General features: G+C 46.7%; 2 protein-coding genes across 2 annotated transcripts; one reads left to right on the top strand and one right to left on the bottom strand.

Moving 5' to 3' along the window:
- Window positions 1-2459: 2459 nt before the first annotated feature.
- Window positions 2460-6053, top strand: GUITHDRAFT_57032 (hypothetical protein; the record flags this gene model as incomplete). The annotated part of the gene is made up of 3 exons (XM_005833895.1): window positions 2460-2697; window positions 4048-4330; window positions 5900-6053. Coding segments are annotated over 3 exons (675 nt in total), but the record flags the coding sequence as incomplete, so codon positions are not given.
- An 8432-nt stretch (window positions 6054-14485) lies between these two features.
- Window positions 14486-15040, bottom strand: GUITHDRAFT_70214 (hypothetical protein; the record flags this gene model as incomplete). Its single annotated transcript, XM_005833894.1, has 3 exons — window positions 14486-14566; window positions 14626-14721; window positions 14924-15040. The coding sequence occupies 3 exons, from the start codon at window positions 15038-15040 to the stop codon at window positions 14486-14488; spliced, it is 294 nt and encodes a 97-aa protein (XP_005833951.1).
- Between the last annotated feature and the right edge of the window lie 304 nt (window positions 15041-15344).

Genomic DNA, 15344 nt, shown 5'->3' with positions numbered 1-15344 from the left:
GGGAGGATTCGAAGCACGGCCGAACGGAACAATTTCAGGCTTCGGTCCCTGCCCACCGGGATTCTACTGTCCGGTCGGAACTGTACAACCAACCAGTTGTCCGCCAGGAACATTTTCTGGGGTTGTGCTGAGCCAAACTGTAAATGATTGCCAAAGCTGCTCGGCAGGATACTTCTGTCCTACAGAGAACACTAGCATACCACAAACTTGCCCAGCTGCGGCTTTGGAGAGATAGTTCCAAACCCCACAATCTAAAAGCTTGCTATGTTGGACATGCGTGTCCTGAGAACTCCATAGACCCAGAGCCGTGTCATGCAGGTTACTACCAAGATCAAGTAGGCCAGAGCGCCTGCAAGGTGTGTAAGCCTGGATACTTCTGTCCCGGTACGCTCTCAGCCTCCGGACCAGACGGCACTGTCCTATGTCCGTCGGGGTCCTACTGCCCTTCTGGAACCAGCGTTGCACATCCTTGCAGCCCCGGGACGTACGGGCCTTCACCAGGGCTGGCCGCTTGCCAGGGGTGCCCGAGCGGGAAAGCATGCGTACAGCCAGGGACCATCACGCCGACGGTATGTCCAGCAGGATACTACTGCGAGTCGAACAGCTCGTCGCCTACTCCGTGTCCCATCGGCACATACAGCAGCTCGCTCGGGCTCGTACTGGAAATTGAGTGTAGCATATGTCCTGTCGGCAAGTATTGTCTGAATCGCGCGGAAACTGTACCTACCGGAATCTGTCCAGCTGGAAGATTTTGTCCTCAAGGGATGAATGTGAGCCCTTTGTCTTCAAACCAATCACTCTTTTCTTGTCTGCCGGGTCAATTCTGTGTAAGTGGTTGCTCAAAGCCACTGCCGTGTCCTCCAGGGACCTACTGTGCAGGAGGAAACACTGCACCAGTTCCTTGCCAACCAGGTACATATAACCAGGCAACGAATCAGACGAGTTGCGCTGCTTGCCCTGCTGGATACGCCTGTCGGTTTTCTGGCATCATTTCTTTTCAGGCAGATGTTGCCTACTCGTCACTTGTTTTTGATGAGTGTCCTCCGTTGACAAAACGAATTTTTCAAAACCCTGTGAGTATTTCTATTCCTAGTGCTACCCTTTCATTGGATGAAACGCCAATATCGTTTTCATCTGATGGTAATCTTTTTGCTCCAGGGTTGTGTGAATCTTTTTCCGCCAACCAATTCTGTCTGTATAAATTTGATTTGAACTGGATCGTAAAATGGAAATTTTTCCTGGGAACATTTGATCTGCAATCATTGAAATTGACCACTGATCACAATTCGACGATCTATTATGCCTTCAAGAAAAATATTAGCTTCGTTGTGATTGGGAGCATAGATAATGAAGCGAAAAACTCTTGGAATCAGGAGATTCCGATCAGTCAAAATTCAGACAAGATTCGAATAGCTACATTCGAAAATGGATTGCTTTTTTGCGTTTCATCAACAAATTTGAATTTCAACGATACTAGGCTGTTTGCATTCACCAAAAATGGTCGATTAATGTGGTCCATGCCACTAGATGTCTACGGAATATCGGGAAGTATCGTGCTGACAAAAAGTCTCAAAGGCGACGGCTTCATTGGTAGTCTTGTGCAAAACAATTGTCAGTTCAAATTGATAACTTTTGACTTGAATGGATCCATTACTTTTTCACACACCCATTCTCTGTTTGGAAATGACTACAGCTGCTCTGTTTTGAGTTCGTTAGCAGATGTTTCAGGTTTCTTCTACATTCTTGGTACAGCAACTTTGACAAACTCTTACCAGTTGAAAGACTCGAATGCTAGCAACAGTACTTCCTCAACCAATGTCCACATGATCTCTTTCGTTTCCAAATTTAGTCCCATCGGCAGCTTGTTGTGGACCACACCATTGAAAAGTATGCTTGAGAGTGTAGCGTCGAGCATGTGCATAAAGGACTTCGACGAGATCTTTGTGACTGGTCAACAGCTTCGTGATTCGTCATCAAATTACAGTAGTCTTTTCATGGCCCGTCTCAACAGTGAAGGAGATCAACTTGAAATGGAACAAACGAACCTCTCGCTTCAAATCAGCAACTTGGTACTGTTTTATACAAATGATACGATGTTAGCCGTAAGTCAAGGAATTAATGAAGCTAATGCGTATGTCACATTTCAGGAAGCATCATTTTGCTCAGGGACAACATCTATTGCCAAGTTGACCTGTCCCTTGGGGCACTACTGTCCGGAAGGCATGGAGAACCTTGAGGCCGGACGGTGTCCGCGGGGCACGTACGGAGGGCAGGAGGGGCTTGCAAATGTGTCGCAGTGCACGAGCTGTCCTGCTGGGATGTACTGCAACGATACAGGGCTCACGGCTCCAAGCGGGCCTTGTAAAGCAGGATGGTACTGTACCGGAGGGTCTGCGGACGAGCGAGCGCTATCATGCGATCAACGCTTACTACATCTAGAACAAAACTGGAGTTGTGGAGGCATTTGTCCAGCTGGATATTTTTGCCCACGAGCATCTCCGCATCCCTTAATCTGCCCTTCAGGATATTACTGTGAAAGATCTGGGTTTGAGAATGTCACAGGGCCGTGCAGAGCAGGGTTTTATTGCCCTGATCCCGGAATGCTAAGTGGAATTCTCTGCCCGGTCGGTAAATATTGTCCACAGGGAAGCATTTCTCCGATACCTTGCCCAAAAGGCACAGCTTCTATCACACTGGGTAATGAGGATTCTAGTCTTTGTGTAGCATGTCCAGCAGGTTTCTATTGTCCATCTTCAAACACGCAATGTGCAGCAGGTCAAAACGTGCAAGATTGCCTTGGTGAGAGGTTTCCTTGCCCAGTAGGGTATTTCTGTCCTGCAGGAAGTTTTGTTGGGGACAGTCCTGACAGAGTTTGTCCAAAAGGACATTTCTGTGAAGCCCAGTGCCCAACTCCAACACCGTGTCCTCCAGGAACTTATCAAGATGATCTTGGTCAATCATCTTGCAAATCATGTTTTAGCGGAATATATTGTCCAGGCGTTGAGAAGTTACTAGCTGACGATCCAATAGCAAATGCGAATACCGCTGGAGCTGTTTTATGTCCATCAGGTCACTATTGCCCATCTCGGACGATTTTTCCTCGACCCTGCCCACAAGGTTGCTATAATCCAAGAATGGCCTCGAAAGACATTGATTCGTGCATTCTCTGTCCTCCTGGACATTTCTGTAACGCCACAGGATTGTCACAGGTGAACGGTACATGCAGCGCGGGCTATTTCTGTCCGAATGGTAGCACGAGTGGAAGTCTCCCATCAAATATTTGTCCAAAAGGATTTGAATGTCCAGAAGGATCTGGTTGGCCAAGGCTTTGTAAACCTGGGTCGTATTCCTCGACATTAGGTTCAGTCAAATGTCAGCTTGTCAAAGCCGGCTCCTATGCAAACATATCAGGCATCGTTGCCCTCGGAGTCAGAACGAATTTTTCACGATTTCTAACCATTGACAATGCCACGTCTGGAAACAGCTCAACCAACTATTATGACTTTGGAGGCATCAATTTTAATCAATCAAATATTGTCTGCCATTCAAAATATATATTCTCCTGTATTGATGATATTCCCGAAAATACAACAAACAATTGTGCCAGATATGAATCAAATCCTATACTATGCATAATCCCCAACTCTTCGCTTGAGATTCCTTCCAGCAGAGAATGTTGTGCATGTGGAGGTGGTGTCAGAAACTTCTCTCAATGCTTTATAGAAACTGAAAAGATATTTGGACAATGTGACGCAGGATTTTATTGTGCGGGAGGCTCTTGGCAGCCCAGACCCATGAACACCTCCCAGTATGGAGGCCCTTGTCCTCCTGGCCGCTTCTGCCTTGCGGGAACCAACAGATCGATAGCATGCCCTTTCGGAATGTATCAACCTTCAGCTGAACAAGATCATTGCCTACAAGTTCCAGCTGGACTGATGTCAAACGACGGAATCAATGTATCCAAGTGTTCACGGGGACATTATTGTCCGTTTGCGCACCCATACTCTCCGATTCCTTGTCCCCGAGGGACATATGGGCCTGAATTAGGTGCCGTGGACGTGGGGCAATGTCTATCCTGTCCGGTGGGGATGTATTGTGCTTCGCTTGGGATATCCGAACCAACAGGAATCTGTCAGGCTGGATATTTGTGTCCAAGCGGATCCGTTGTATCAGCACCACAAGGCAATCAATCCATGTGCCCAAAAGGATACTTTTGTCCTGCCGGGTCTCAAGTTCCGATTCCTTGTCCACCTGGAACATACAACGACCACGATCACGGTCGAGGACCCTCTGAATGCATCCCTTGTCCTGCGGGCCAATTCTGCGCTACGTTTGCATCTACTGCAAGGGAAATTCAGGATTGCGCTGCGGATTTCTATTGCCCATATGCACCTTTCTTTGCTCAAATTGATGACATTTTCAAGAACTTCTCATTTGCAGATATTTGTCAAATTGGTGCAAATGTCAGAAGTTTTAAGATAGAAGCAGGATTTGACAATGGTAGCCCAATGCAATACTTTTGTCCATCTGGTCATAAATGTGTGCAAAAATCACCACGGGCCATAAGATGTTGTCATTCATCGGAATCAAGTGATAGTAGTGGCTTAGTTTGTGATGTTTATCAACCCTTCGTCATGGAAAGCCAATGCTTGCCATGTCCTTCAGGAAAGCTTTGTTTACAAAATCACGAAGGTGATGGATTTTCCAATTCCACTATTCCTTGTCCAGTGAGGTACTTCTGCAATCAAGGTTCAACGCCAAAACTATGTCCAGATGGCTTCTATGGAGCAATTGAGAATTTGTCGAGCGTTGAACAATGTCAAGAATGTCCACCAGGACTATGGTGCAGAAATGGAGAGATCAAAGGAAAGTGTTATTCTGGCTACTTGTGCAGTGCAGGATCCAGTTGTGCTGATCCAGGTGCTTCAAATGAGTGCAGACAGAGTACGATTCCTGGGAAATTTAACGGATTCTGTCCTGAGGGGCACTATTGTCCAGAAGGTACAAAGTCTCCGTTGCCTTGCCCAGCGGGAACTCGTTTATCTAGCAAGGACCCGGGATTTCCTGGACGATCAATTTGTGACTGTATACATTGCCTTGAAGGAGAGTTTTGCGATATAGGGAGTATTCTATCAAAACCATGTGCGGCAGGCTTTTTCTGTCCAGGGGTGATTGTTTCTAATACAAGCTCCAACATGAGCGCAAGCAACTGCTCAAACAAGTACTGTGGATTGTTTTCATCACCAAAACCATGCTCAGCAGGTTACTTCAATCCCAAATTGGGACAAACATCCATCCAATCTTGTTTGGTATGCGGCCAGCTGATGGATAATGGACAGGATTATAGAGGCTACTACTGTCCGCAGGAGAATTCAAGCACCCAAATTTTATGTCCGGCCGGAAGCTTCTGCTTAGAAGGGGTATCCAAGGAAATGCCATGTCCTGCAGGCTACTATAGATCAAATCCAGGTGCTTTTCAATTGGAACACTGTCAGCTATGCGATGCAGGAATGTATTGCCCGGAGGGATCAATCTTTCCTATTCCTTGTCCAGCAGGAAGCTATTGTCCTGCAGGGTCAAGCAAAGGGAAAGCTTGTGAGGGAGGGTTTTATTGTCCGGGTAACGTCTCAACACCTCTGGAATGCCCACCTGCGACTTACTGTGAGGGTACCGCAATAAGTCCTAAGTTATGCCCGCCCGGGACTTACTGCCCCGCAAAATCTTTCCTTCCCACACTTTGTCCACTTGGGACCCGTGTTGTTGAAGGGAAAACTACCAATTTCTCTGCTGTGGAGGATTCCTGTATCCCATGCCCACCTGGATTTTTCGGAGCGCATATATCGAGACTCCTGTGCGAACCCTGCTTTGCTGGATACGTCTGTTACGGAAATACTACCAGAGGGGATCCTCGTAGCTTGACACGGGATAGAGGTGAGATTTGTCCTTCGGGGTTTTACTGCCCACAAGGTTCCTCTCAGCCAAATGCATGTCCACGTGGCACATTTCGTCAAGAGACTGGAGGCAGCAACTTAGACGAGTGCCTACCCTGTCCTTCAAATTCTTTCAACAACAAGACAGGTCAGCCTTTGTGTATTCCATGTGGGGGGAGTGCTATTTCTCGGAATGATAGCCTCGAATGTCAATGCAAGGGTAAAAATCGTGTGTTTCAACCCTTCGACAGTGCGTGCAGATGTATGCCAAACACGACGGTATACAACAGTGCTGGAGGGGCACAACCGGATGAAGCCATGACGGATGGTATTTTGGATTGCGAACCTTTAATCATGCCACGATGTGCAGCCAATCAACTCCGGAGCCAAAGTGGATCATGTGTGCAATCTTGTCCTGATTCAAGTTGTGAATCTCCTCCATGCTACTGTGATGCTGGAGGTGTGGATGTATGCAATAGTTCATGCCCTGATTTTCAATATCCCAAGGCTGAGACGCTACAGGTACTTCTCGTTTGTATCGATATCATGAGTTACTGATTTCCTTCCAGGTTGACGCCACCATTGGTGCAATGGTAGTGTGCGTTTGCAAATGTAGGGTGGGAAGTGACAACTTGAAATGTGCTGATCCAAATGTGGTTTCACAATCTAAGTCTTTTGAGATCATCACTGACAATCAGGGCAATAGTATCCTATCAATCACAGAAGGGACAAACAAGACCTTTTATCTCCTTCCTTCTACCCAATCAAGCCAAGGATCAAACGCGAATTTTGTAGGAACTTCGCAGGATGGTTTTACTGGTTTGCTTGATGCTCCCTTGAGTTTTTTTGAACAACTAGGATTGACGGAGTGTCAGCTGAATTCTGATAACGTTTGTGTAGCAAAAGTTCAAGCAACCCTCGCGAGGCGACGAGAAGAATCGTTTGATACGTATCATGAAGTGCCTCGTGACGTGCTGCTGCCTGGTTCAGCGCAGTATCATGTCAAGAGCATAAGACGGAGAAGTTACTTGAGGGGTCATAAAACGATGCTACGTGCAGTCCCCATAGACAATGCTCAAGTGACTGGAGTGCAAACGCCCGTGCTCTGCGTCAAAACGGGAAATGGTGTTATATGGACAATCACGTCTTTCAATGGAATTAACCATTACCCTGAATATGTGCCCGACTCTTTGTTCAACACAAATCCAACATTTGATTACGGTGCTTTTGTGGTTCTTGCGGACAAAGTCAAGAAGGGAAGCAACCTGACTACGTTCTTTCATGCCTTCGATCAGCCTGGAATATATGTCTTCAGAGATGCTGGCGACGTGTCAAAACAGACTGTTGTTGGAGTCGTTGATCCGGTTCTTGACTGTCCTCGTCCATTCCAATACAACACGATTCAACCGTTGTCTGCAGATATTTTAAGTTCATTTCCAGCAGGACAACAACAACAGGTGATAGCTCCCAACTATGATCTGATCACGAATGTCATGCTGGGCTTCTTGGTCATTACTGCGATAAGCTGTGCCTTGGTCTATTACAGAAATAGGGCAGCATGGGGTTTCCAAAACAACCAAGTTCCTAAATATCGAAAGTTAGCCTCAAGCAAAGCATTGAAATCCTTGGCTTCAAATCAGGATCCTTACAGCAAAAATAGAACTCTCGATGAAGTCGATGAATTCACAGACTATGTAAACATTGAAGGATTTCGTGCAGACTATCTCTTTGATAAACTCCAAGACCAAGCTCATTTTGTAACGGAAAAGCTCACTGAGCAAAAGCGTGATGCTAAAGAATTCTATGACAAATTGTCAAGTGAGACCATGAATCTCCGTAAGTTGCTAGATGATAAGCATCCCAGTGGATTTTCTCAACATGATAGGATGCTTGCAGATAGGAGGAAAGATGAGCTTTTCAAAGAGGTGAGGCGACGCAAGGCTGTGGGAGAGGTTGGCCTTCACTTGCATTCGACTCTTCTGGAGAGCAACAAGCAGGTTTCAAACATCAGAATCGAGCATTACTCCAAAGTATCTCAGCACTACAACTTATTCTTCAAATCGCTGGACCAACTGATCAGCGTATGGAATACAGAAAGTCTCGAAGCTCTAAACTCAGCCTTCGGAAAAGTTCAAAGTCTCGAATCTCAGCTTGCTGACAATTCTGATCCAAAAGTTGGAGCTTGCCTGATAGACTCTGCTGGAAACCAAATGACAAAGGATCATTTGTATAATCATGATGGCGCTCCAAATCTTGAAGTAGTTGAGATTGATAACATAACAAAGCTTTTGATTCCAAAGAGAGGTTCCAAAATGCGAACTGGAGCCGGTCAAGTTCTTTTTGTTCCGACCAATTGCTGCATTCTTCCGGGCACTTGCTCAGTCGTTCCAGTAGAAGGTAACGTGTTCTTAGATTTGAGCACGAATCAGTTCATTTGTTCCCTTCAACTCCACAGACATTGTATTACATCTGGTTTCATACCTTACTTTTGTAATCCACAGCCCAAAGATGGTAAAAATTTTCCGCACACTTGTGGGACATATGCCCACCTTATACCTACAATTGACAAGGGATGGCCTCTGAATTCTTCGAGGACTATGATCGATCCCTGTACAGGACTTCGCGTCCCTGTTCTGGGTGTAACTTTCGATCACATAACCAAGGAATTGATTGCTGTGGGAGGATCATATCAAGATCCTGAGACTCGTCTTTTGAGACCGATTCGATATGGAGACTTGTTCGAGTCTTCTGAAAACAAGGAGGTACATATCATAACTGGAATCAAGATCGATCACGAACTCTACAAAGTTGTTCCGTTGGGTGGCAAGTAAGATTTATTTGCGTGTTTGAGATATTTCTGACTTTCTCTCTCAGGTATATCGACCATGGAACTGAAGAACACCGCGCAATTTTGCCAGGCCTACCTTTCTGTGACGTCTTTTCCAGCCAAACACAGAAGATATCAAGGAGCATATGTGATCCCTTCAACTTCAAGCGGACTTTGCTTGTACCTGATTACCTAGAACGATCCATCAAGAAAGTGGAGGCTGACATGCAGACAGAATTGTTGCAAAGGTGTGAAAGTGTAGTGCGATCTTGTCAAATGCAACGTGGATCACCGATGGAGAAGATCCAGTCTCTTCAGGCAGAGTTGTTCAAAGTTAGATCCGACTTACGTGCACAACTACAAGATCTGTTCAGCGTGAAAGCGAAAAGTGATGCAGTGTTTTTTCAATTCACTTCAAAGTCACAGGACGCTGTGGTTCATCAGAAATTCCTACAAGAGCAAGGAGGAGTGATGGGGATGAGATTGGATCCAGTACTGAATGAGGACCTCCCACTGCTGAAGGGAGGAAAGATGTACGACTCTAGTGCAAGGAACGAGATCATAATTCTTGACTTCGAGACGGACAGAGACACAAGACTCTGCGAAGGTCTTGGTTGTACAGTCATGGACCCCATTGCCGGCATTGTTCGACCTGCAACGATCGGAGGGAGAATGAGAGACTCTGTCACCGGCCATGTCGTTCCTATCGCTGGGGTCAGAAGGGACCCTTCCACGTTTCAGATTGTCCCTGAATCCAATCTCCGCGGTTTTCATGGCAGTTCAATCCACTACAACCTGGCGTCACTCGATGCCTCTCAGCTCTTGGATGCTTTGTCGCACATGTCCAATGCCGGGGAGGGAGAGGCTGCGGACAACCAGATGGACGAGAGTCAACCAGCCGTCTTCAAGAAGCCCAAGGCCGCCAAGTCGTCAATCAAGAAGTCGAAGAAAGAAAAGAAAGGTGAAAAAGTGAGGACGGAGGACGCCATAGATTCAACCGCTTACTTGAATGTTGAATCGTTCGTGGAGGAGTTTGATCAAAGGCTAAATGCTATTTCTCAAGAGTATGTGCAGAAATATAAGCCCACGAACTTACAAGAAGTTGAAAAAATTCGAGGAGACATCATGTCCGGTGCAAGGGCGTTTGCAGACGCGCTTCGAGAATCGTACAACAATACCCTTCGAGCTCACTTCCAGAATGTTAAGAACAAAAGTCAACTTGCAGCTGATGAGACAGAGAAGCAAATGCTTCTGAATCAATTCAGCTTGCAAGAAGAGTTACTAGAGTTTATTCTGAGAAGTGAAGGAAACAAAGTACTCAAAACTTATGCAAACATGTATGCAGAACACTTTGACAGGTTGCTGCGAAAACACTTCGAAGAAAACTCAAATCATGAGGAGTTGAAACAAAAGATGGAAAACGGAGAAGCAACCCCTGCGGATGATGCTGCATTGAAGATCAAAATGGCTTTGGACAACTCCACGATCGCACAAGTTGAAGGAGTACTGCAAGACAATGTCAAAGCCCTCCTGGAAAAGCTCTCTCAAACCAAGATGCAGATCGTTGAAACTCTTGCAAACAGTGCTGACTTCAATGAGTCAATGGTAGACTCAATGATCGATGAGCATGAGCGGATGCATGATAAGTTGGACCTTGACAACAAGAAAGCGCTATTCAACCGGATCTCAGATATCGAGATGAAGAGCGAAGAAGAAAAGAATCGTAAGCTCAGTCTACTCCGTGCCAATGCCCCTCGGAAAGAGGCACGTTCGCTGTGGAAAAAGGCAAAGGCTCTGACACCTAGGACGAATGCATCAAAATCGAACATTGTTTCGAGCGAAGATTCGAAGGAAGGTAGGTTGGAAAAAGCAAAGACCAGACAAGCTGAACAAATAATCAATCTTGAATCTGCACACCAAGCATATGCTTCTATTGTCATCGAATCTTATCGACAGGAACTAGAAATGAAAAATCGAAGTGAACTGAGAGGACTTGATGAGATTTGCCTCAAGAAAATTGAGACAACTGAAGACAATGAAGAACGAAGAAAACTATTGGACAATCATGACAAAGAAAGAGAAGCACTGCAAAGCAAGCTTGAAATCGACAAAGAGCGGCAGCTTGCGGAGTTCAACAAGAAACTAGCGGAGAAAAAAGCTAAGATGTTAGAAAACTTGAAGAGTATTCACAAAGAAGAAACGAGCGTCTTATTACAGAATACCGATGATGATGAACTCGCCAAGAAAGTTGCGTTCAGTGCGAATCTCTTGGTTCAACACCTGGAAGAAGAAACAAGGATAGAAAGCGCGCTGTGGCAACAGCAGCAGTCGGAGGTTCAGGATTTCATTCGCGCACAGTCAGAACAAGAGGAAGCGCAACGCAATCTGATGGAAATGAAACTTCTCTCGAACATCGCAGCGACGGACGATCCCGACCTTCGCCAGCGGATGCTGGACGAGCACGACATCGCCATTCAAAAGGTCAAGTTACAGCAAGGGGTTGCAAGGAATAAGACCGAGGAAGATCTCCGCAGACGTCTCAACGAGCGGAAAGCGAAGAAGCTGTCTTCGCTGACTGCCCAGCATTCCAAGGCAAAAGCCCTTGCGGAGACCGAGACGCCCCTTGAAGAGATTGCAGCAGAAGTTGCAAACCTGAATGAGATCTCCGCGTCAATGCTTCGGCATGAGGAGGAGAAGGCGAGGGAGTATGAGAATCTCCTTCGAAGTGCAGAATCGGAGATCAAAAGTCTTCGATCCGAGCTCGAGCAGAGGATGAATTCGTCGATAGAAATGACGAAGAACGAGTTCAAGCAGCAGCTGCAGACCAACAACTACTCAGACGAAGATCGTGAGCGACTCCTGAAAAATCATGAGGACGAGATCAAGATGATGAAGCAGCAGATGCAGCTGGATGCCGCAAGACAAGTCGGGAACCTCGAGTCTATGCTGCAGACTCGTCGGCTGAAGAAGAAACGACAAATTGAGACCATGCAAGCAAAGGAGCTGAAGCAACTGGGAGTTGAAGAAACAGCCAAGGTGACTGAGGTTTCGTTAGACAATCTAGACTCAGTCTACAAAGCAAAGGAAGAGAAAGAGGTGGCGGCATTCCTAGATAAATTCTCCTCCGAAGAAGAAAAGCTCCTGGCAGAGTCGCGGCAGCAGATCTTAGAAGCTCAGCAATCCCAAGATTTATCAGAGGCCGAGAGAGAAAAGCTTGTGAAAGAGCACGAAGAAAATCTGCAGAAGTTGAAGTCCTACATGGAAATCGAAAAGCAAAAGAAGACTGATGAGTTACGGCTTCAAATCGAAGAAAGAAAGAGAAAGAAAGCCGAGAAGCTGCAAGAGCGTGCGAGACTACAACATATCGAGGAGGAGATCAGGAACAAGCAAAAAGTAGAATTAGAATTATTAGAACAAAGTCACGTCAAGCAAATTGAGACAGAATTGATGCAAGTCGACAATGATTTGGAGATCGAGAAAGAACGAGAAAACGCAAGAATTGTGATCGAAATGGACAGGAGATTGGAGGAGGCAAAGCAAGAAGAGATGAAGAAGATTGAAGTCGTCGCTACCGACGCGGCTGAACGAGAGAGGCTCCTCAAGGAAGCAGATGCTAGGCTTGATCATGTGAGACACCAAGCGGAGATTGAGAAGCAAAAGCAGGAGAAGGCTCTGCAAGAGAAGTTGGCACAAAAGAAAGCCAAGAAAGCTTCAGAATTGAAGCGAAAGCATGACGAGGAACTGAGTTTGAAGATGTGCGAGCAAATTGAGGTAGCTGAGAAGATCTTGTCTGAGAGCAAAGTAAATCAGACTTCTGCAAATGGCGACTATGACAGTGGCGATGAAGTCATGGACGAGAATGAAAACCCAGACGACTTTGAGAACGTCGAGCTGCACAAGAAATTGGAAGAGGAGAGGAGGGCCTTTGAAGCCGAGATGGTTCTAATTTCTGGAGAACGAGAACGAGTACGGAAAGAATTGAAGGAGAAGCATGAAGCGGAAAAGAGCAAGATTGAGAACGAGATGAAGAGAGAGCAAGAAGAGCTTGAGAAGCAGATGCGATTGGAGCAAGCCGCACGCATGGAAGAATTTGATCGTAAAAAGAAGCAAATGATGCAAGAGATGGAAAATGCATCAAAGAAGATGTCGTCTGCAGAAAGAGAAATCCTTATCAAGCAACACGAAGAGAGGCTTCGTAATCTTGAGCAGGAGGCGATGGCAAAGAAAGCTTCCATTGACAATGACCTGAAGGAGAAGCTCGAGCAGAGGAAATTGAAGAAGAGAATGCAAGCGAAGAAAGGCTTGGACCACATGGAGGGAGTGAATCAAGTTATGCTTGCACAAGAAACATCTCTCAAAGACAATTTCCGCGATAGCAAAATTCAGCAATTCCAACAAATTTTCTCAGATGGGCAAGAGTCAGAGGCAAGGAAACTGCTACGAGACTTCCATAACGAGGAACTTCAGCAGGTGCAAGCAGCCCAAGCGACTGAGATCGTGAAGGCCAAGGCAAAAGGACTGCAAGGAGGGAACGAGAGTGAAGTGATGTTGCTTGAGAAGACGCATGAGAACAAGATCTTGGAGCTGAAGACGAAACAGGAGAGAGAGAAAGCTGATCTAGAGAAGTCAAGGTACGGAAGCGCATCAACGGACTCAATTGGTATTCCAGCGGATGATAAGAAGTTGGAGGAAGCAGCGAGCGATCAACTGTCTGCCCTGCAATCGCAGATAGAGAAGATGGAGATGGAGTACAAGAACAAGCAGGAGATGGAAAGGGAGATGTTCGAACAGAAGCGTAAGGAGCTTGCTACGAGAGGCGCACAAAGGATTCGTCAGCTCCATGAGGAAACTATGTCATCGATTGTGCTGTCGGGCAGCACGACCCCTCAAACTCGTGAAGACATACAGCGAGAGCACGAGGAGGAGACAGAAACCTTGTTGTTGGCGATAGACGATGAGAGGCACAGGCAGCATCAGCTCCTGGCTCGTAGGTTAAAGGAGAGACAGGAGACCCGACTGCAGAGCACGTTGGACAACGCCAAGAAAGCCGGGGGGCAATGGTTGAAGCAGAGCTTGGGGAAGTCGTTGAATGCAGAACCTGATGCAGCTACCACGAGCGCTCAGGGAGGAGGGCAGAGGAGAACTCGCTTCAAGCCGCAGAAGACGTCTCCATCCCGACAACTTCAGGTATATCGCAATGTCCTGTCCTCTCACACCTCAAACGTCCTCGTAGGAAATCTTGGGGATAAGTCCAACAAAGGACGAGCAGGGAGCGGATGCCCCACAGAACCTGGAGGTGAGAGGGTTTGCTTGCCTTGTTCCCGGCTGACTCTTTGCGCTGGCATTGCAGGCGGAGCACGTGGTCTACCAGCAGAAGATTGCAAGCGCGAAGGAAATAGAGACGATGGAGAGTGAGCGAGAGAAGGCGCTGCTCAAAGAGCTTGAGGACCTCAAACTCGGCAAGATCATCTCGAGTGAAGGACCAGCCAGAAGCACTTGGGTGGAATTGATGAAGAAGTCGGACTTGAGCGCAAAGCTTGACGATGTGGAGTCGATGCTCAAGACTCTGCTGTCTGATTAACCTTCCCTGCTGATCAAGTAAATGTAAAGTCCGTGAAATCTGCTGTGGATCCGTGATTTCATGCGCGCTCATGACCATTCTCTCAAATCTCCTCGTTAAATGTCATATGTTTCAATAAGATTCATCAGGAAGAGATTGTCACAACGCCTAACTGGTTCTCAAAGGGGGCGAAACTAGGATGACTCCATCTCCTCTTACATACAACATGTCGATGTTCCTCTTAGTCATCTGTTACAGCACGAGTAAGCTGGATCGATCGAACTTTCAACTATCCTAAGATTGTATACCTTGACGTGCTCTTCGAAAGTATCTTCGTCATATTCTACTACAGTTACAACTTCTTCGACTTCCCCCAAAACCATGTTCAAATGCTGATCATAAGCCTGCCCATCGAATCCATCAGGAGAAATGCAACAAGGAGCTCGAAATGATCCAGAAACAATAAGAACAACAGATCTCAAGACATGAACACTCGTGTCTGGAGATCCTATCTGAGCCGAGAACGAGCTGGGGAGCTGAGCACTGCAAAAGCATGGACAAGGAAACATGGCGGGTCGCAGAAAGGGAGACAAGACAAGCACTTACATGCAACTTTCCCCTGAGCTCTCTGTCTCCTCTCATCTTCACATAGATCCTCTCGTCCAGCGACAGTCTCAGCAGATCCAGCGGCTCGTCCACGTTCGTCCCTCCTTTCCCCGCCATGGCGCTCTGCTCGGACTGATGGGTGGGGTGGGTACTGAGTGGGTGTGGGATCCGGAGGTTGGGTTAATATCTATCGGATGTCAGGGGGATGAATTCTATAGTTGTCCCTATAGTGAAAAAGTTCAAGGGTACCAGGATAACCCAGAAACGTCGCGAGAGAAGGCAGGGCAGAGGACAACTCGAGAACTAGGGGTGGTATGAATGCGAGAGGCACACGAGAATCTTTTACTCAAGTGTTGTTGAGTAATAACGGGAGTCTGCCCGGGCACTGGGCGGAACTGCGGCCAGGCCTGGGCCGCCGGGC

Source organism: Guillardia theta (assembly GCF_000315625.1).
Source record: "Guillardia theta CCMP2712 unplaced genomic scaffold GUITHscaffold_28, whole genome shotgun sequence".
Lineage (NCBI taxonomy): Eukaryota > Cryptophyceae > Pyrenomonadales > Geminigeraceae > Guillardia > Guillardia theta.
This window is presented reverse-complemented; position numbering and strand designations above follow the sequence as displayed.